The sequence below is a fragment of the Brachionichthys hirsutus genome, chromosome 15, assembly GCF_040956055.1.
Source record: "Brachionichthys hirsutus isolate HB-005 chromosome 15, CSIRO-AGI_Bhir_v1, whole genome shotgun sequence".
Lineage (NCBI taxonomy): Eukaryota > Metazoa > Chordata > Actinopteri > Lophiiformes > Brachionichthyidae > Brachionichthys > Brachionichthys hirsutus.
The window spans coordinates 1,522,904-1,542,970 of record NC_090911.1 but is presented as its reverse complement, the minus strand read 5'-3'; the positions used below and the strand labels follow the sequence as shown (position 1 = coordinate 1,542,970).

General features: G+C 42.6%; 1 protein-coding gene and 2 long non-coding RNA genes across 3 annotated transcripts; all 3 read left to right on the top strand.

The window, feature by feature from the left end:
* The first annotated feature begins 1,737 nt into the window (after positions 1 to 1,737).
* Positions 1,738 to 2,370, top strand: LOC137904255 (uncharacterized). Its single transcript, XR_011105814.1, has 3 exons — positions 1,738 to 1,788; positions 2,182 to 2,247; positions 2,330 to 2,370. It is a non-coding gene; the product is annotated as an uncharacterized lncRNA (long non-coding RNA).
* A 2,427-nt stretch (positions 2,371 to 4,797) lies between these two features.
* Positions 4,798 to 11,978, top strand: apol1 (apolipoprotein L, 1). Its single transcript, XM_068748966.1, has 15 exons — positions 4,798 to 4,820; positions 4,931 to 4,984; positions 5,069 to 5,125; positions 5,893 to 5,958; positions 6,290 to 6,367; positions 6,432 to 6,491; positions 7,282 to 7,368; positions 8,163 to 8,219; positions 8,316 to 8,405; positions 8,517 to 8,567; positions 8,672 to 8,725; positions 9,441 to 9,518; positions 9,637 to 9,676; positions 10,367 to 10,418; positions 10,636 to 11,978. The coding sequence occupies exons 2-15, from the start codon at positions 4,949 to 4,951 to the stop codon at positions 11,588 to 11,590; spliced, it is 1,761 nt and encodes a 586-aa protein (XP_068605067.1). The 5' UTR covers positions 4,798 to 4,820; positions 4,931 to 4,948; the 3' UTR covers positions 11,591 to 11,978.
* Positions 11,979 to 19,227: 7,249 nt separating this feature from the next.
* LOC137904179 (uncharacterized) lies at positions 19,228 to 19,775 on the top strand. The gene is made up of 3 exons (XR_011105809.1): positions 19,228 to 19,300; positions 19,570 to 19,623; positions 19,717 to 19,775. It is a non-coding gene; the product is annotated as an uncharacterized lncRNA (long non-coding RNA).
* Positions 19,776 to 20,067: the final 292 nt, after the last annotated feature.

Sequence of the window (20,067 nt, the reverse complement as noted above, 5' to 3'; positions counted from 1 at the left end):
GTGCTTTAGAGTTAGATTATTTAGATTTAGATTAGATTTGCAGCACGGTGGCGCAGTGGTTAGTGCCGTTGCCTCACAGCAAGAAGGTCGCAGGTTCAAATCCAACTTTATGTGAGGAGTTTGCATGCTGTCTGCGTGGGTTCTCTCCGGGTTCTCTGGCTTCCTTCCACCACCCAAAACATGCACCTTAGGTCCAGGTCGTTATTGGGAAAAAGAGAGTTAATTCTCAATTGGCTTACCCGGTGAAATAAAGGTTTATAGCGTCACTTTTTCAATGTGCGCGCCACTAGTCAGCGTTTCCGACGTTCCTAAGCAGCACCTGAAAGCAGCACTGGGCTGATGTCAAACTCCCAGGTGAGTGAGGCAGACACGCCCTCTTCTGGGCGACGCCCTGCAGGTAAAAGAAAGAAAACTGGATGAACAAGTTCCGTGGAGTATCATGACACCCCACGCAGGTCAAGCGGCTAATATCCGAAGTCTGGAGCTTTGTTTTCGGGAGGAGCTTTAGGTTCACCACCGGGAGGTAAAAGAAGCGACCGTGACGGGGAGCCCGGAACGTCTCACCGAGGCGAAACAACAAACAACACCCAAACAATAAACGGGCGCTGACGCCGAGCTGGTGATGGTGAGTTTATGTAGCTGACTTGGCTCGTTAGCGTTCGTGCTGTCACGTCTTTGTAGTTTTTGCTCGGGACAAACCGTTTCAGTATTTATTGTTTCGTTTGTCGCTTAATGTGTGGAAAAATAAGAAAAAGTTAAAAAGTGACGGTGGAAATGATTCCTGCTGTTTGACAGGAGCGGTATGAAAACCTGGAACTGGACCTGGAATGTGAGGGAGCAGATGACGTGAGTGTTTACAGTCTGTGTTTAAACGCAACGTTGGCTAAAGGTGGGGGCTGTTGTTTACTGCCCCCCCCCCCCCTTACCCGCTGACGTCATGCCACACAGTTTCTGTTGTCCTGGCTTTATACTCCAGCAGAATAGACTCCACTTCTAACAATGAGCAGGATGAAAGGCTGACTTTACAGAGCAGAACCAGAACCAGAACATCAGCGGTGAAAGAGTTAATAACCAGCCATCCACCAGTGATCGTTTTCTCTCTGCTGTGAATTGATTGATTGATTGCTTTATTTCGAACATGCAATTTAAAAAGACAAATAGAAAACAAACAAACCGAAAACAATGATAATAGTCAAACTAACAATAACAATGTCAAAACAACAATAATAATACAAACAGCATGTCCGAAAAGGAGTAGGATGAAGCCTTAGCTTATTTAAACCTACCCCCTCTCCACGACTCAACAATAAATTAGTTTATTGTAGTTTAATGTGAAACGTTTTCCACTCCTGATTCAGCAAAAGCCGTCATTATTCAGTGGGATGTTCAAAAAGTCCTCCAAGTCGGCAGAGCCCTCCGTCCACGCACAGGTGAGGTGGTATTATTGATCTTTAAAACGCCTGACTCATTTAAAATGAATAACCAGAAACGGAAAAAAGGAATTTTTCCTCATTTGAATTTAGCCTACGCAAACCCGATTGATGATTTATGTATTTATGCCTGTTTTAACTCTACAGAACAGTTTATCAGCCACTAGTGACTTTTCAAAGAGCAGCGACAGTCTGACGGACGGCAGCACCGCGGTGAGGCTCTCTAAGTTATTTACGTTTGTCCCATCTTTTTTCTTTTCTATCATTTAGTCTTATCTTCTCATTTCAGGAGAAAGGAGGTGTGTTTAAAGGAATGTTTAAGAAGACGGCCAAAGCAGCCAAAGAGGATCAGCTCCAGGTTGGGAGAGGACTTCTGACTTTACTGTCGATATTAAACTGAAATTTAGCATATTAGTCAAGTCTATCAACAAATCAACAACCAGTTTCACTTCCTTATTTATCATTTAAGCCACAGGTAAAACCATTTGGTGGTTCCTGTGCCTTAAATGTGATCCGATGAACGTTATGCAAATATCACAGAAACACCCCAAAAAAATCTCTTTCATGTTTTCTCAATTTAGTTTTAATGTGTGTTTCTCTATGGCCATTCGTTTTCTCATCCTGTGTGTCTGTGCTGCTTCTTTACGCAAATCTTTTACCAGTTCATCTCAGAAAATAATATAAAACGTGTGTCTCCATAGTTTCATAGAAGCATGCAGATCAAAAATGCCACATTTTTCCTGTTTTCTAGGGCAGCTCTGACAATCCTGGACCGTCCGCCAACAGCGAGAACGCCGCAGACAATAAAGCATCGAAGGTCGGTTCAGCCTCTGATGCTCTGGTTCGAAGTCTGTGCTGTCGCTCGGTGGAAATAAACCGTAGCCTGTTTTTCTCTGAAGGAGAGATCCGGTGTGTTTGGTGGAATACTGAAGCGATCTCCTAAACCGGGGCATGTCCGGAGGCCTTCTCAGGTGAAACGCCATCCTCTGCTGCCTGTCAGGAGAACGCCACGGCCCGCTCAATGGCTGACGGATGATTATTATGTGTTTAGGATCTTCTGGAGAATGAGTTCACGCCGGGCACCGACGGGCCGGCTGAGAAAAATGCCGCAAAAGTGAGTCTCATCAATTATTTAACTAAGTTAAACAATAAAACAAGCCGGTGTTTTGATGTTTTTCACTATTTCAAGGAGAATGCTTCATATGGCAGTTATTGTGTTTCATGACGCAGGAGAGTGGAGGAATAATCAGTGGGATGTTTAAAAAGACTTTTGGAGGGAGAACGCAATCTCAGGTGAAATCATCTGAATGCTTTACACCTGAAGAGATGATGATGATGATGATGACGATGACGATGATATCAGCAGATGTTTATCACCTCCAGGATGACCTGTCTGCACCCGGCGAGCTCTCAGGCAGCACTGACAGTCTGTCCGTGAACAGCAATGCTAAGGTGAGGTTGTAAGAGCAGGATTGATTAACTTCGTTCCTTTGTTTTGGACTATAATCTTCATATAATTTTTGATTTAGGAGACGGGAGGGATTTTCAGTGGCATGTTTAAAAAATCCCCAAAGCCCAGTGGATTGAGGACACAATCTCAGGTAAGGCTAATGTCATATTTTAATCGGTCAGTGTGATCGTGCCCTGAAACTGTATCGATATAAAATCCGAGAGCAAGGTTGAAATGATTTTTCCGACATTGTGTCTCACCTCCAGGACGATTTGTCCGCACACAGCGAACTCTCAGGCAGCAGTGACAATCTCACAGAGAACGGCGGCGGCGCCAAGGTTCATTTTGTCAACGCCATCCCATAATGAAAAATAACAAGCAGCAATAACTTCAGTCCTGGTTTCATGTTATTGTGTCAGGAAAAAGGAGGATTCTTTAGCGGTGTGTTCAGAAAGAAAGTCACGAAATCTCCTTCTCAGGTAAGGCGGGCTGCAAATAGAAATCCTTTTTCAGATCTTTTCTGTCCTGATGTGACATTTGTCAATGCATTTGTTGAGCTGGTTGTCAAGGGGCTCTGGTAGAATCCAAGAAGGTGTCACGAAAAATATGGGATTATAGCTACCGAGTTGACGGCAGATTTTTACTTCCTTTGTCAAAAGATAATCAGATAAAAATGCTCTCCGTGGACCCTTTAATATTGACCTCTGCCTTCACCTTGGGCTCGGGTCCAAGAAAACTACTCAGCAGATTTCCACAGAACCTGGAGAGGAGGCGACGTGATCCTGGAAAGATGCCATCGCATTTCGGTGGTGATCCAGATAAAGGGATTATAACATTTGTATTTTTTTTTGGCATTTCACTAATCTAAGAATCTGATTTCCATGGATCAAGCAGGCTAATCGGATGGATTTTTGTTTTCTTTTACTCAAATAGTGCATGTTTCATTGTCTTTACTTATCTTTGTGTCTTGCATTCTGTCTCTGTCCTTTTTGTGTAGGACGATTTGTCTGCGGAAGACAAACCTGCTGCAAGCAGCGACGCTCTCACAGAGAAGCCTTCAAAGGCGAGTCTTCTGCTGCTCATCCGTCTTCACTTGCTGTGAACATTAACAAAACACGCGTCAGCTTTTAGCTGCTTTCAGTTTTCTGTCCCGAAGGCCCTAAAGAATCCTTTAAATTCATCTCGGATCAATCGATCTCTGTATCAGGGGAGTTGCTTTGTCCGTCCAGCGTGTCAGAATGTCGTGTTCTGAAATCGGTGATGTGTTGTGGTGTGTTTTTACAGGAAAAAGCAAAGGCTGAACAATCGGGAGGCTCAAAGGATATCGCCATGACGACAGAGAAGCTTAAAGCCAAGCAGGTACGTTCAGGATACATAAATGTAACACCAGGAGGTCCTGATTACGTCTCTTAAGACAAAAATAAATCAATAAAATCTGCATCTTTCTCTCGCTGATTTATTTCAGGACGGTTTCAGCGCAACAAGGAGCACATTCTACGTCGAAAGCCAGGTAGGGGGTGTGTTCTAATGATCGATCAGTGCTGCGTGTTATCAGCTCACCTTGATGCCATTCATTGGTTGTGACCTCACCAGCGACACTTTTGGTGATGAGTCAAGAACGAATACGCTAATTACGTAAAGTAAAGAAATGATGATGTTTTACTACATTTCACAGAAACTTTTCTATCCCTCCTTAACACCATGAAGCAGGAGCTGAAGGGGGGGGGGGGGGGGGGGGGTGAACACACGTTGTCCTCTGAGTTCGGGTGTAAAATAAATCCCAGTTTAATTATGGATTATGGGTAGATAATCTGCTAAAAAAAATTTTTTTTTACCTCTATCTACTAATGATTGTATTTGATGATAAATCTTGTTTGAATCTTCAGAAGTCTGCGTCAGACGCTGAGGAGGCGTTAAACAACGGGGAGGGTCACAAGCAGGTTGGTACACTTTTGCTTACTTTTGTTTTAAATGCAAATCTCTTTCGGTTTTAATGTTTTTTGTTGTTGTTGTCGATCATTTTTTTCTTTCTGTATTATTCCAAATTCAGAGTAAATTTGCCGAGGCAATGACGAAGCTGAATCCGTTTCGACATGCGAACAAAGTGAGGGCGGTTTGGATTGGATGTAGGTCAGAGAAGCGTAGGGGTGCGATTCTCTTTAAAGAAGGACTCGTGTTCTCTCTGCAGAATGAGAAGCTGGCGGCCTCGGATGACGACGAGCCGTCTGTGAGCAGCAAGACAAAGGTGTGTTCTTACTTCTTCCTGTTTGACTGCAACATTTCTGGCAGCGTAATGAAATTATTATAATTTCTATCCAGAGGTTGTCTGCCAGAATGTTTAAGAGTTTTCAAAAGGCACTCATAAATCTTTGAAACTGATCAGCAGTCATATCCAGTATAATCTCAGATTTATTTTCTTTAATGCTGACTTGGATGGGTCAGCGTTTTTGCAGGGATTACTGATATATATTTATAACATGAATAACCAGATAGAGAGGGAGGAGCTCAGTGTGTCACAGCAGGTTAAGCCACCAGCGCTGGCCTATGACAGCATATTGATTATTGTATTGATTGACTATAAGCTTTGTTAAAAAGGAAAGTCTTTAGTACCGTATCTTATCGTGTTTGCATTTTCAAGATTATATAATAAATTACAGGCTTCCAGGAAAAGCAGGAAGAGTTTTTTTGAAAACTTAAAGGTTTCATATTCATTCAAAATACACTTTTTGTGTGTGTTTTTATGTTTCCCTGGTCTCTGACACACCCCAGGCAGGCGTTTGCTTCAGATTCCTGTGAAGCAACTTTTAGATTGAAGGCCAGCTATGACCTCACAGCAGACATAGTTCACAAGCGCCCGAAGATCTAAGAGGTGTTTTAGTCAAGAACCTTAAAGATGTAGTTCAGGGCCGTAAAGTAGATTGTTAATAAGACCGTAATACGCTGCTCCTGAAGTTATGAGTCTGGTTCTGCTTGATCTGGTTTCATTGCTGACATTTTGAATTCTATGTTCAGAAAGACCATAAAGACCCTGAGAGTCTCAAGAAAGCAGAAATGCCAGTGGAGGAGAAGCCAAATGTGGTCAGTCTGTTTTCACATCACTCATGAGTCATCAATGACCACACACGCACACACACACACGCACACACACACACACACGCACACGCACACGCACACGCACACGCACACGCACACGCACACGCACACGCACACGCACACGCACACGCACAGCTGATCAACTTTGTTAAATATCTCTGTTAATTCGCCCTTCCTCCTTACACTCCTCCTCTTCCTTGCCTTCGCCGCATCCTCCTTCCTGTTGCCTGCCCTTTTAAATCCAGCTTGTTCTTCGTCAGAGCCTCCTGCTTCCCCCTCAGTGGCTGACTCTGTGCTTCCCCCGGTATCTCGTCAGGTCAAAGGCAAGATGATCCAGCGAGAGAGGAAGGGGCGAAGTGAAAGCCCGCAGCTCCCCTCCCGACCAACGGAAGAGGTTTGTGCTGGCGCTCCTTTGCTGCCTGTTGCGCTGCCTTGTTACAGCTGTGATCTATCCACAGGAGACGAAAGGGACGTCCACATGCAGCAGAGTGGAACCAGGAGGGGCTGAAGATAAGCAGGTAATCTTTGTGATGTGTTTGTTGGCTGAATCTTTCTGCTAAATGAGAATTTGAACGTGTGAGATGGAATCTGTCAGTGCACGAGTTGCGTTAGTTAAATGTCATTTTTCCGTCAACAAGAAGAAAGTGTTGCATCTCATGCAAATAGAAGAGCGTCTCTATGCCATCATGTTAGATGGGTCGTAAGGCATGCTTTGTTTTCTCCCATGATTATGAGGAAACGGCAGAACCAACAGTAATGCCTGGCAGACTGTCAGAGGAGCTGAATTAGTCGTTCATTGTTTAGAGAATAATATCTGTCTGTGTCTCAGAGATGAGGCGTATCCATCTACTTCACTGACAGCTTATTAACTAGGCGGTTAAAGGTTCCTTTTCAGGAACTCAACAGGGAAGCAAAACGTGGTTGGCAAAAGCAGAAGAGCTGCCATCAGGTACTGACATGCACACAAACTACGGACTGAGGTCCGCGCATGCTTTGGCCCAGAAATGTTAAATAAACATAGCAAGTTTATCTGTGATGTACGCCGGTGCGCGTACCCTGACACTGAACGTTGGGGTGAGGCAGGCGATGGCCCACAGCGGACGCATTAGGATCATCAGCTGCTTGCGTGTCTGCAAACATCTGGAGGAGACCTCAAAGACGATATGAAAGTGGTTTCGGATTATTTTAAAATTAGAGGAACACGCCTGTGTCTTCAATGATCAGCATATTCACCGTTGGCTTCAACACGTCAGGCATGTGGAAAGCACCGCCCTGTAATTAAAATTTAATGCGTCCAATTCGCTGTAGAACCAATCGGATGACGAAGGCATCAAAAATGAGGATTCCTGCAAGACTGAAAGGGGAGGCGAGGCCGACCGGCCAGGAGGCAGCGCGGTGAGTTTATGCCTTCATCAGTTTCCTTTCCCAGTGTCGGCCTAAATGTGCTTCAAGGAGGGGAAAACAAACGCACTGATCGGTGGATGTAACATGTTGTTCTTCTTCCTGCTTCCTGCTTAGAAGTTCATTCATTCCAGAGCCGGATCAGTGAGACTCATGAAAGACACACATGTGTCCGCAGCAGCGTGCCACACACACACACACACACACACCTGTCTGTTCAGCATTAACAATGGAAGTTTTAACTAACTTCCTGTGTCCCTTTCAAATTAAGAGACATTACTCCTAGTTATATTTGTTATCATGTCTGTTATCAGACATACCCAAAGCTGGTGGTTCCAGCCACACCGAGCCCCAGCAGGTCAGTGAGGTCGTGGGGTTAAAGGTCGTACAGGATGAGCTCATAATGACACAACTGTGTCTAATACGGAGTAAATAAAAGTTAACGCGTGTGTATTTACACAGCTCTGCCACTGTTTGAGTCGATGGTGCTTCCTTTATGTGTAATTATAATTAAAAAGTCTATTGAAATGTACATCAGCGACGGAATCTTGAGAGAAGACTAGAAATTCCTACACTTCAAGGTCACTGCATAGCCCTTTATGAATTTATTTAAACACAAGCATAGAGCATCAGTTAAATATATTCTGAAGCACAATAAAAATAAATAAATGTATGTTTGAATAAGATGATCAAAATTAGAGAACATGATCAAATGCCTCCCAGTTATTGGTGCTCATAACTTGTTGCTGTTTCTCACGTCTGCTAACATTCGGTTCTTTCTGTAACAGACCAAAGTGAAGAAACCCAAAAGCCATAATGCGTTTTTACAGCGAGCTGCAGCCAAGGTATTTGATGTGTGCTTCACCTTTTATGTACGTCGTAGGTTTAAATTAGGTCATTAACGCGTTCAATCGTTTATTCCGTTGTGGCACCCACGTCAGCCTCTGTCCGAAGACGAAGGTCCGAGAGACAAAGAGGATTCTGCATCCCAGGAGGAAAAGAAGGAGGACGGCAAAGACAAAGCAGAGGAGGTCTTTCTGTTCATTTCCTTCATGCACATTGTCGAAACAGTGTTTTGCTTGATTGTTACAATGAAAACCACCAGGAGCTCATTTTAACCTAATTATTTTTGTTATTTTTAGGTAAAAGTCAAGAAACCTAAGCGGTACAACCCGTTCATGCCTCGGGTCAAGGTAGCGTTCGCCCATGACTTGTGCAAACTAGATCTATCTGATGTTCAGTCTTTCAGCCACATTCTCATTCTTGCCTTTTTTTGTGTCGTGTTTCTGATTTCCAGGCCAAAATTGCCCAGAAAAATGCACAAGACGAGGATGAAGGCAACACGGCAGAGGTAGAGAAGATTCAACCCTCATCAGGCACTCTCTTACTCTTCCTCGGTCCTCTCACAGTTGAACTTTGCTGAAGTTAAAGTGCGTTCTGGTGTCGGTGTCTGTGCACCAGAAGGCGAGATTCGCCTTTCATATTGTGGCTTTGTTTCAGTCACCTGACCCATCCTTGACTGCCCCCCCCCCCCACACACACACACACCTGTACTCCACCACAAAGTGTTTGGGCATGCCCCGAGCGCACACGATTAGTTTAGGCCGCAATGTGCCCCAACTTGTTTTTCTGCTTCCCTTTTCAGAAAACAAAAAGCCGAATCCTCCGACAGCCACTTCCTCCTCTCTGTCTACGGCACGCACACACGGCCAAAACGAGGACATGGCTCTATGATTTCAGTTTACATTTGAAATGTGTGGTTTTCCACTTAAGCTGCGTTCACACTGGGACCGTTTCGTGTTCCGCTAGTGACAAGATAACATTAGAAAGTCAGTACAAATGATAATATCAGACATGCTGGATCAACACTTCCACAATAAGAGAAAAGAACTCGGTCCTTTTCCGTGTGCAGAACATCCGTGGGATCGCTTGAATGAGCTCAGAGCGACAGGAAAATAAAGGCAGCCATGTTGCCTGAGTGACTCGCACATGAACTACTGTAAACTACAAAGGCAAGAAGCTGCATCCATGTCTGCTTTTAAGCTGTACGATTTGTGTTCCTGCAGAATGAAGGTGGGAACCGGTCCCTGTTTGACCGGCTGGAGGACTTCCGTATCGGGCCAACACAGACTGGGGAGGGAGAGGTTGGTTTCTGGAGCAAGACATGTCACCATATCACATTCCATGATATTCTGATGCCATGCTATTAAAGAAACGCGACCCATACACATCTAAAAATAGTAATCTAATGCTATCTTTCAGGATGCGGAACGTCTTATGGATTGGTGGAACTCAGTGGAGTGTAAGTTACAACAGTTTTTTTTGGTTCTTTGAGCAGCTTAATCTCTAAATATTAGTTTGCATCCCTGTCCTGAGACTGCGTAGAGCTTGTGTTCCGAGGTTCTAATCAAACAGATATTATCACTGCTTCATACATTTTAGACAACCGTGATCCAAAGATTTTATGTCAACGGTTTTGGGACAACACTTAACGTGGGCTCAGTTCTGGCACTGCTACATTAGCATTGCAGCACCAAGCCGGGTCCAATAAGAAATGATTTTCTGAGTTCAGTGTTGCACGGCTTAACAAAGAAATGATCTAAATGATCAGCTGCACAAATTCTGCAAGTCGGGATATTTCATCCCAACATTAGTGTCGGGCCTTTCTAGGGACTAAAGACTCTACTTCTATACATGGACAGCTGTGGTTTCAGTAGTTATATTAATGCTCTGTTGAGTCAGAATGCTCCATATTCTTGGATGTAGAGTACATTTTCAGATTAATGTTCCTTAGAGCTTCTTCTCTTTTACACATTTTCCCATTCGGAAAAGCCGATGGGAATAAATCCCTTCTGCCTGGATCTGAAATGTGGTGGAAATATTATTGCTTTTGGATATCCTTAATGTTCAAGCCTTCTTCCTAATTGTAAGTAAGCTGAACAAATGGACTAGTTCATCTCATCTTAAGTATCATTCCTCACTACTTTCTCAGCATGGGAAGACACGCCTCAAGAGGATGACATGACTGAAAAAGAAGAGGCAAAGTAAGTGAAGGTTCAAATAGGTCTTTCCCCCCCCCCCCCCCCCATATTTAGCAAATGTAGCTTCAATGTTAAGATGTCCAGATTTGCTAAGCAGTTTGCATTGTAGAAATGAAGACATATTCCATATATGTTACTGGACAGGAATTTGGATATCACAGGAACATTTGTATGAGACGGACTCGTGCAAACTTGAGCTAATTCTTTTGCTTCCTCTCAGAGCATTCGCTGTGACGGCAGAGAAGGTGCAAAAGGGCATCCGCGTCTTCAACAAGCTGTTCTCAGAACGCGCCGAGAGCCTCTGGCAGCATGTCATAGACCTGAACGGCATCGCAGACGGACTGGACAAGTTCAACAAAAACACAAAGATCGCTCAAATTACTGGCGGCTCCACCAGCGCCATTGGGGGCGTGGCTACCATCGCGGGCCTCGCTCTGGCACCAGTCACCTTCGGAACGTCCCTTATTGTGACAGCGGTGGGATTGGGTGTTGCCGCGGCGGGTGGGCTGACGTCGGCTGGGGCCGGCATCTCCAACCAGGTCAACAATTCTATGGACCGCAAAAAGGTAGAGAAGATTGTTAAGGACTATCAGGAGAAGATGGAGGACCTCAACAAGTGCCTGAAATTCATCAAGCAGGGTATCGAGAACCTGAAGAGGTTCGACCTGATCAAGATGAAAAAGCACGCCTACAACCGAGACTTCCCTGTGCTCAGCAGCAGCTTCTACGAGGACGGCGCCATGGCAGGGAAGGCGATCCTCATCAACGCTAACGAGATCATGCGCGTGGTACAGATCGCCAATGTGGCCGGCAGCACAGCAGCCAGAGCGGTCCAGATTGCCAGTATGGCTACTGGCGTTCTTACTGGGCTTTTCGTGGGTATGGACATCTACTTTGTGGCCAAAGACTCGAAGGAACTCAAGAAAGGGGCCAAGTCTGAGTTTGCAGCCAAAATCCGGGAGGTGGCCACACAGCTGCACGATGGTCTGGTGGAGCTCAACGCCATCCGAGAGGAGCTGCAGGCCACCTCGCCAGAAAGCGGCGCCAACCAGTCGGCTGCCTTGGGCGGTGACGAGAAAGGGAAAGATCACAAATATGACAGTTCAGAGGAAGACGAAATTGACCGCATTAAAAAAGCCATCAAAGAAGACATTGAGAGGCGAGATTATGATTGACAGAAACGTAAACACGGCGACGTCTTTGAACTGTGGCTTCATCGGGGAGCTTCAATCATCACTAGTTCCCCTACGTAACATTTAAGTTGGTTTTTTTATGTGCTGGATCAATACACGAGCATCTGCATTGTTTGCATTTCCAGTTTCTTAAAATGGCAAACTTCAGTCTGGAGACTCAAGTGGTGAAAATGAACTGTTTCCTGAAGAGACGGGCTTCTGGAGTCCAAAGCGCTTTTACACGACAGTGACGACCCGTGCTCTTCTCGATTACGCTTCTCAGACCTATTAAAATAAAAACTGACATGTCTATCAAGAAAATGCGATTCAGAGATTTATCTCATTCATGTATTTGATTTTATGCAGTTTAACTTAATAAAAGGAAAATGTTCCAAGTAATTCTAGACTGTTATTGAACTTTTCAAGTGCACTGCTTGTGTTTGAAAAACAAAGATGAATTCACTGACTCGATAAGGATTTTGTACTCTAATGGATCAGTGCCTTGATGATGCAGGGAATACATTTTGATGTGGTCGGCTGATCAGTCTCAGTCTGAACTGGTCGTTACTCGATCCTATTGGATCCTGGAATGGTTCCGTCAGCAACATTTACTCTAGTTAATACTCAATAGGGGTAAATATTTATCTTCAGGGAGGGTTAACATCCACTTATTGAGCACTTTGACGTGTAACAGTCGGCATTAACTTTTGAATGCCTGACGTAACTGGTTTTTCATGAATACAGCAGTCATAAGTATGTCATGGTAAATTACTGGAGCATGAACCTCCGCTAAGCTAGTTCAAGTTCCCCGTTATGTAATTGTACCTAAAAACAAAAACATACATAACATAACCTAACCTCATTGATGGAGGTAGAAATTAAGGTACAATCAGGGTTCGGGAGTCTGACAGGTTCGTCCATTGTATTTTCCTCTTTCGTGTGAGAACATGTTTTACAGGTGTAAAACGCTCTTGACTGGGCCAATAGGATCTCACACTTACAGGAATGCATCAGCTTGTCCACAAAAAAAACAAACTAAAGTTCATTTATTGTGACGTTTTTAAAAAAGAACATTTATTCTCATTCATAATTTTAGTCATAATTTATTCATACGCACCTTCGTATTTATTTGTCAATCTTGTTGCAGTTGTTGTTTGTTCAGTCAATAATTATTTTCATGTGCAAAATGTTTCAGAAAAGTAGATCCAACCTTTATTATTTAAAACAACAGAACCAAGTTGTCAGTTTAAACTTTTTTATGAAATGTATTTCCTTCTGTCTGATCATTCGAGCTGGTATTTCCTGTTGTACTTGGATAAACAAACATAGCTTGTGGTTTTCAGAGTTAGAGTTAGAGTTAGATTAAATATTTGTCTGTGACAAATTGAGATGGAAGGCTGCTACCTGAAGATGTTGAAGGATTTTGACACAATTTAAGTTCTAGTTTGATTTTATATAACCTTTTATATAAACGTTAATGGTCAGAACCCTATTGAGATGACAGAAATGTGTTTCTATGTCAAATGTTTCCCATTTCTTCCTACATATGACATAAAACCTAATCAACAGCTGCAGCAGTATTGATATCAGTCTCCCATGAGTATAATTCCAATATATTCCATATTTTAAACTGGAATATTTGGAATGATCCATGGAACTTTAGTTTGTATTTAGTGCTGGTCTGTGTCTGGTGATCATTTAGAGAGGTAAAATGTACATTATTTATATACCATATATACAATCCACCAGCTAAATTTAATAAAAACTGATGATGTGGGTCAAATCAAGGGTTCGATTCTTTTCCACTTCAGCTCTTGGCTGTGAGTTCACAATAAGATGCAAGATGGCCAAACCTTTTCTGTGTCGGTTTCTATGTAGCTTCTGCTGATGCTCGTGAAACTGTTGAGTCAGTGTCACACTGGGAAACGCGTTTCTGTCCCTCCCACGGTGTCAGGTAGACTTGAGCTGCCCCGCCCCATTCCCAGGTGAGTCCACAGCCACCTCAAAGCTAAGAAGGAGCCTCGCATCCGCTCCTACTGCAAAAAAAAGAAAAAGCAGGTGAGATATTTGTCGTTCATTTCTACCTGTCCTCTTTGAAATCAGTCTGAGAGGGGCTTTTGATGACGGGTCTTTTGGTGTACATGAATCCACCTGATTCCACAGCGGAGGATTTCACTGTGGGGGGGGGGGGGGGGGGGGGGGTGTAACACAGGTATGGCGTGTTGATCGAGATGCTTTGTTAGACCTGTAACTCGTGTTGTCTTTGGGTGAAATATTTTAGTTACCGAATGTAAAGGTAAATACTGCAACTTGAAATATGAAACTTACGTCACAGGTGGGCAGAATATCTTTGAGTGTTGATTAGTGATTGAGATATGTTGATGGAGACTGGAAGCCGAATCGATTGTGTGTGTATATCAATATTTCTTTATTGTTTAACTCTAAAATAAACATTTTAAATAATGTAAACATATATTTTTACAAAAGTTTCTTTCACGATTGTAAAGCCACGCTGATTTATCAAATGTATCTAACATGTCATGTGATATACGTAATGAACATAAAAAAAATTAATTGTGCCGCGTGTACAACAATAACAAACGAAAACCCGCTGGAGTAGCGAAGCTGTGATTTCGGGGTTTTGCGGGAGCTCGTGAACGCACCGCGGGTGCAGCTGCGGTGAAGTTTAAATTCTGCGGGGATGACGTCGACCCAGCCTGAGCAGCTGTTTGTTGGTCGGTTCCGACCCAATGTGAAGTACTGTGTCCCTGAACAGTCTTCAGGTATTCGGTAGGTGACAGGATGACGTCACGGTTGATCGAGTTGTTCAGTTTTAGATGATAGTTGTTTATATCCGAGTGTATTTTAAACTTTCATCGATTCGCTAGCGAAGATGTGGCGCTTCTCTAAACCGGTCAAACACAAAGTGACAGAAGTTAATGAGGGATTTACTCCTCTGGAGCTTTATTTTATTTTTTATTGTACTTCTAGCGCAGAAGTACTTTACACAGAACCTAATATACATAAATATTCTGGGTTGCTGCTCAGTCACTTTTGAATAGATGCAGCTGTTTTACCTGTTTTGTTTGTGTTACAGCACATTATTTATTTAGTTCCCTGTTTGAATAATTAATTTTATTACAAAATTACAAAATATTATTTTTTTTAATCTTCACTTTCTTTCATGTCATATTTTTCAAAATGTTCTATAATGTCTCCGGTATAATTCATAGATCTGGCCAATTAAATGATGGATTGTTACCTGTAGTAACATTAAATTATTGTTACAGGTCTACTCTGATTTTTGATAAGCCTGATAGGGCTTTGAATTTAATTTATTTAATTTAAATGTTTTACTTTTATGGGAGACTAGAACCTTTTTAAACAATTGTATTGTGTGTTTATATTTATGATCTAAAAATCTTTTGTTAGTTTGGCTTCTAGGAACGCAAACTTGAAATAAATGACCTCATTCCTTGTCAACGCTCCTTTAATTCAATTAAGCTTTGTCCTAAATTAATCAGTCACACTCATGTACACCTAATTCTTTTGTAATCATGGTCCATTATTCTATGAGAAATGAAAGAAAATATTGAAATGATCTAGGAATGTTCACAAAAACAACACATTTATCCTAATCTGCACACAAATGGAAGTCGATTCTGGCTGAGTTCCATGGAAATCAGTTTTACATCTAAACATTCCAACAACAAACACGGCTTGAAACAATCTCCTTTAAGAACATAATAATGAAATTCATTAATTTTTTTGACTGATTGATTGATTGATCAGCTAATGATCTTGAATCTGGAGTTGTTTCTTTTTTAATTCAAGTAAGGAATCAGAATGATTACGTAGTTCATTGAGTTTTGTTGGCACATTGCAACCAAGTGAATGAAGGCGTTGAAAAGAAGATCAAAGAGGCTGGATGTTTGTTAATCTGACAATGGCGAGAATATCGTACAGTATACGTTTAAAGTGTACTTACACGTGACATGTATTTACATACCGTAGTATTATTTTTCTTTGTTGTATTTACAGCATAATTTATCCTATTAACAAATACACACCTGCAGCAGAAACATTTTAATCTCGTAGCATAGAATTCAGATTTTATCTCAAATCTATCTGAATACAAAAGAGAATATTGTTGCTTTCTCATCATTTTATTTTCATAAGTAATTAATTATTTCAGCCCCCCCCCCCCCTCAAAAAAAATGCTTTCTTATGAGGATTTGCTGCTTTTTTGGGGGGCACTTATTATAATGGAGTTTGTGTGTTTTGGACTGTTGGATGGAGAAATGAGCAAGTGTGAAGATGTGATGATCTCGTTTCAGGCAAAATGGAGGCAGGGATGATGAGGCCAGAAGTCAAAAAGAGACCAAGGCCGGTAAGCAGAGTTACAGAGAATACACAAGACGTTGTGGGTAAAGCAGAGAAAAACGATACTACTGTTTCATGTATGCAGTACTAATATGTTCGTCTCTGTTTACAGCCTAAACCTCCTCCAAAGCCTCCAGAGGTACTGAATAAATCTATAATTAGCTCTGTGGCAACTTTACTGAGATGGTTTACTGAAGTGTAGAGAGTATTTTAGGTTTTTATGACTGGAGCCTTTTGTAATGCTGAATACTCCTTGCAGATGAAAAGAAACGATCCCGAGAGGCCGACTCCTCCGGCGCCTTCACGACCTACAGATGCTGTAAGTGATCCTTCGTGGAGCAGCAGCGTTTCGCTTTAGGTTGAATGAATCCATCCCAGAGGTTAAGAACAGGCAGCAGTTCAAATAAATTAGGACGCAGAAGTTTCCAGTCTGTGAAAATGGGAAACCTAGTATAGTACTCGGTATCAGTATTAGAATATCTATATTTGCTGACATCTGAAAACTGATTCAACCAGCTGTTAAAAAAAACAAGAAGTAAGAAATGGAAAGAAGAAGTTTCTCTCTCTTAATTCAGCATATAGTTGCTGAAGAAAAAAGGAGAGCTAAAAAAAAATAAAAAAACAAGCAACAGAATTGTGTTTTCTGTTTAGGAACTAAGTCTCACACACAAAAACACACACACGCACACACACACACACACACAGCAGCCAGAAATGATGAAGTACTAACTGTAAATTATGTTCTCTCTGCACATATCAAGAAAGAAACCAACACATTTTTGTTTTGGTCTGAACAGAGGGAATGACTGAATTTTATCGAATGGGCCTGGTGGAGAAAAGAGAACTGTGACGTAGTACTTTAAGTTTGTTAGCGTCTGTGTCGTGCTGGACTTGGCATGTTGAGCAATAAGTCTTAGAGAGGCCAAAGCGATATCTCTAAACACCCCACCCACCCGACAGGCATTCAGGCACACAAACAATGACGCTGGAGGCATTGCGTAATATCTTCGGTTCACCAAAACAGTGATTGAGTAGTTATATTTTCATTTTACAAAGAGTACAGGACACCGTTTTGTCCATTTCCACGCTCTGAATGACCGGATTCATGTTTTCTGGGGGTCAAGTAGTTTATTTTTCAGCAGACTCAGGGGAGAAACACAAAATAGTTGACACTGTTACCTTTTAGTCAGTCTATTATTACTCTTATACAGTATTAATAATATAATAACCTACACATAATTCAGAGAACAACCCCCGCCCCCCAGCAAGGCGACTCCTAGCTGCTCCCTTTGATTACATCAAGGATGATCTCTCGGCCCGTTCCCGTCTGCAGTGGCGGCGGACAGCTTGATGGACGCGGTCTGAAGCGAGTTGTGACCTGCAGTGGGCGAGAAGATCCGGTTCAGCCTTTCTAGAAACCTCTAACAGACAGACGGACACGTTTCCTCCTCGGCATTCCGCTTCCCATTCCAACGGAGGCCAATGCAATAAAAACCAATACATGTGAAAACTGTGTTTAGTAACAAACATGCATCCATTGCATCGACTTGACATTGCATGTCCTCCATTGTAACCGGAGCACGCGGACACAATGTCAGCGCTCAAACTGCAGATTGTGTTAGCGCTGCTCAAATACTCTGACACCGTTTTCACGAGGGTTTTATCAGCTTCATCTTTTCTGACTGCTCTGGTTCCACACAGAAAGGGTGCGGTACTCGAGTACTTCAGTGCCCCAGCAGAGTGCAGTAACTAACACTCATTCTCAAGGGAAATACCATTTAGTTTAGGGTTGATCTGTCCGGTGAATCGGCAGCATTTTAGTGTGAGAAGGCATAACACAAAATATTCACTGAGATACTGTATTCAAGGTTTTACGTGTTTGTTCCTGTGTGTGTTTGTGTGCATGCAGGAGCTGAACGCTACTAGATACAGCCAACGCCACAGGGTGCGAGCTGAGGACACACAGGTACACAAACACACACAGTGAGATTCTTCTGCTAACCTCCAGCCAGCGCTGATGTCATCCTGTGTGTAAAGTGACGCCGTCCTCATTTGTGCTTTTGTTCATAGAACAATCAGACATTTTTTACTGGAATATTTCAGCGGAGCAAAAGAGAGAAGTCTCCGACATTCACTGTAAGCCCACAGCTCCTCTGAACTATGTGTGTTTCTGTTCTTACTGGAGGCAGAAGAGGGAACTCGCGGTCATACCTGTAACGTTTGTGTCGATTTAGACAGTTACGTTTGTGTTCATGTGAAATATTCAAACTCGAGTGGCTCCCAGTAGAGGACAGACCAGTAACAGTCCTGCTTGTCTGCTAGCTTGCCCCATGCTTGATCCGTCAACAGAGGCCTCAGGAAATGTGTTGACTTTTTAAGGAACATTTTCGAACAGATGCTTGATCTACCTATTTCAGAGGAAGTGGAAAAAAGATCCTTGTAATCTTCCCGCTTTATTCAAATTCTACAACATTTGTTGGATTCTGTTTTGGGCAGCTGTTCAGCTGCAGGTCTTCTCTCTCCCCCCTCTTAGAGTTATGTGATGGATGACGGTGATAAAGAAGAAACATCTGATGTTGTCCTGACCAAACAGGCTCCAGGCAGCAAACCGGTGTGTGTCTGTGTGTGTCTTTGTTTTTTGTACACGTGGGATTTGATGCTAGGATTCATAACACCACTGCATTCAAAGTGAGATATAGGAATGGGGGTCTGTCCGTGACACTTCCTATCTGGTGCGCCACTTTCACATCGTTCCACGAAGCGTTGTCGCGTACACACAACGAGGGCTGAGTCTGGTCAGAATGTGAGCTTGGGCTCGTTCCGGGAGTGGGATTTGTCCAAAGCGCAGTTAAAAAGCTGTTCAACTTGAAAGTCGGTTCACTTCTCATGTGCTGGGGAAGCAGCTTTAGAACCTTTTCATCTCTCAGCAACTAACAGGAAATGTAATTAAGAAGCACAGCTAAACTACCCAGTTGATTTTTGTTTCTTCCCCCTGATATTTTAATGTCTTTTCATCATTTCCTTCATTTCTACTCATTTCTCAGACAGAAAATACCCCCCAGGGACACATGAGATTATCTCACTGTCAGCTTTTAAAACCTGCACTTTCATATTTTACCAAATATCCCACCATTTGTGACCGTTCTCAGTTCTCAGCAAAGTTGTCTGAAGCATTTACGACTTAAATTCTTTGTCTGAAACCAATCTGTGCTGATTTTGTCTAAGGCTAAAGGAGAACCGAGTCCCGAGGCCAGCACGGAGAAACCAGGCACAGAAAGAGAACAATCCAGAGAGAAGAACAAGCAGGAAAAGTATGCAGAACCTAAACAGGTAAGAGAGACAGAAAATAAACTTTAAAGGCCTTTATTCTGTTCAAACGTCCGTTCTGACGAAGCCAGAGAAAAAGGAACGACAACGTAGATGTGTCCGTTTCAAAATTAGATTTCTGCAGACAGAAACGGAAAACGGTATTTTTCTGCAAGACGAGAGATTTTCTGTTGACTATCGAATCAAATTGAGAAGTTTAGGAACTGCCTTTAAAGTGAGCTTATCATTAAACATCAGGGCTTCTGTTCTCACCCCCTTTTTGTTTTACTCAGGACATAGGAGATCTAATTGCTGGGATTTTCCGGAGGACTCCCAAAGACAAATCGGTAACTTCAGTGCTTCTGCTTATGTTCAGATGCTGAATGTGCCACATTTGGTGCCTTCCTGCCCCAACTCATTCTGTTACGCTCCATTTCCAGGTCAGAGCAAACAGCGATCCTGAAGAGGCAGAAGACGCTGAAGAGAAAAGTTCTGAAAAGTCCCAAGTAGGTCATTTTGTGGTTTTGTGCAGCATCTTTAGCATGTGATGCTCTTTCTCATTTAACTCATTCAGTGCCAGCCTTTTTCAGCTAATTTTGCCCTATTTTTCGAGACCCACAGAATATTAGGTACTAGACTATGCAAAGACCAAATGAAAGATTAAAGCTTCTTCTTTCATCAGGAAAAACAATGTGTGTTCCTATCGTTTTGCATTGGCTGTCGAAGAGAGTCAGAATTCAGTTTCAATCCCAGTTGACGTCTTTTGTCCTTAGATTTGGATTTAGATTGAC

What these genes read in the sequence shown, in the direction of transcription:
- apol1 (XM_068748966.1), top strand. Translation starts at nt 4,949, where the DNA reads ATGACGAAGCTGAATCCGTTTCGACATGCGAACAAA. An exon ending in TACAGCGAGCTGCAGCCAAG is followed by an intron (nt 8,220 to 8,315) that starts GTATTTGATGTG and finishes CACCCACGTCAG; the next exon opens with CCTCTGTCCGAAGACGAAGG. An exon ending in GCAAAGACAAAGCAGAGGAG is followed by an intron (nt 8,406 to 8,516) that starts GTCTTTCTGTTC and finishes TGTTATTTTTAG; the next exon opens with GTAAAAGTCAAGAAACCTAA.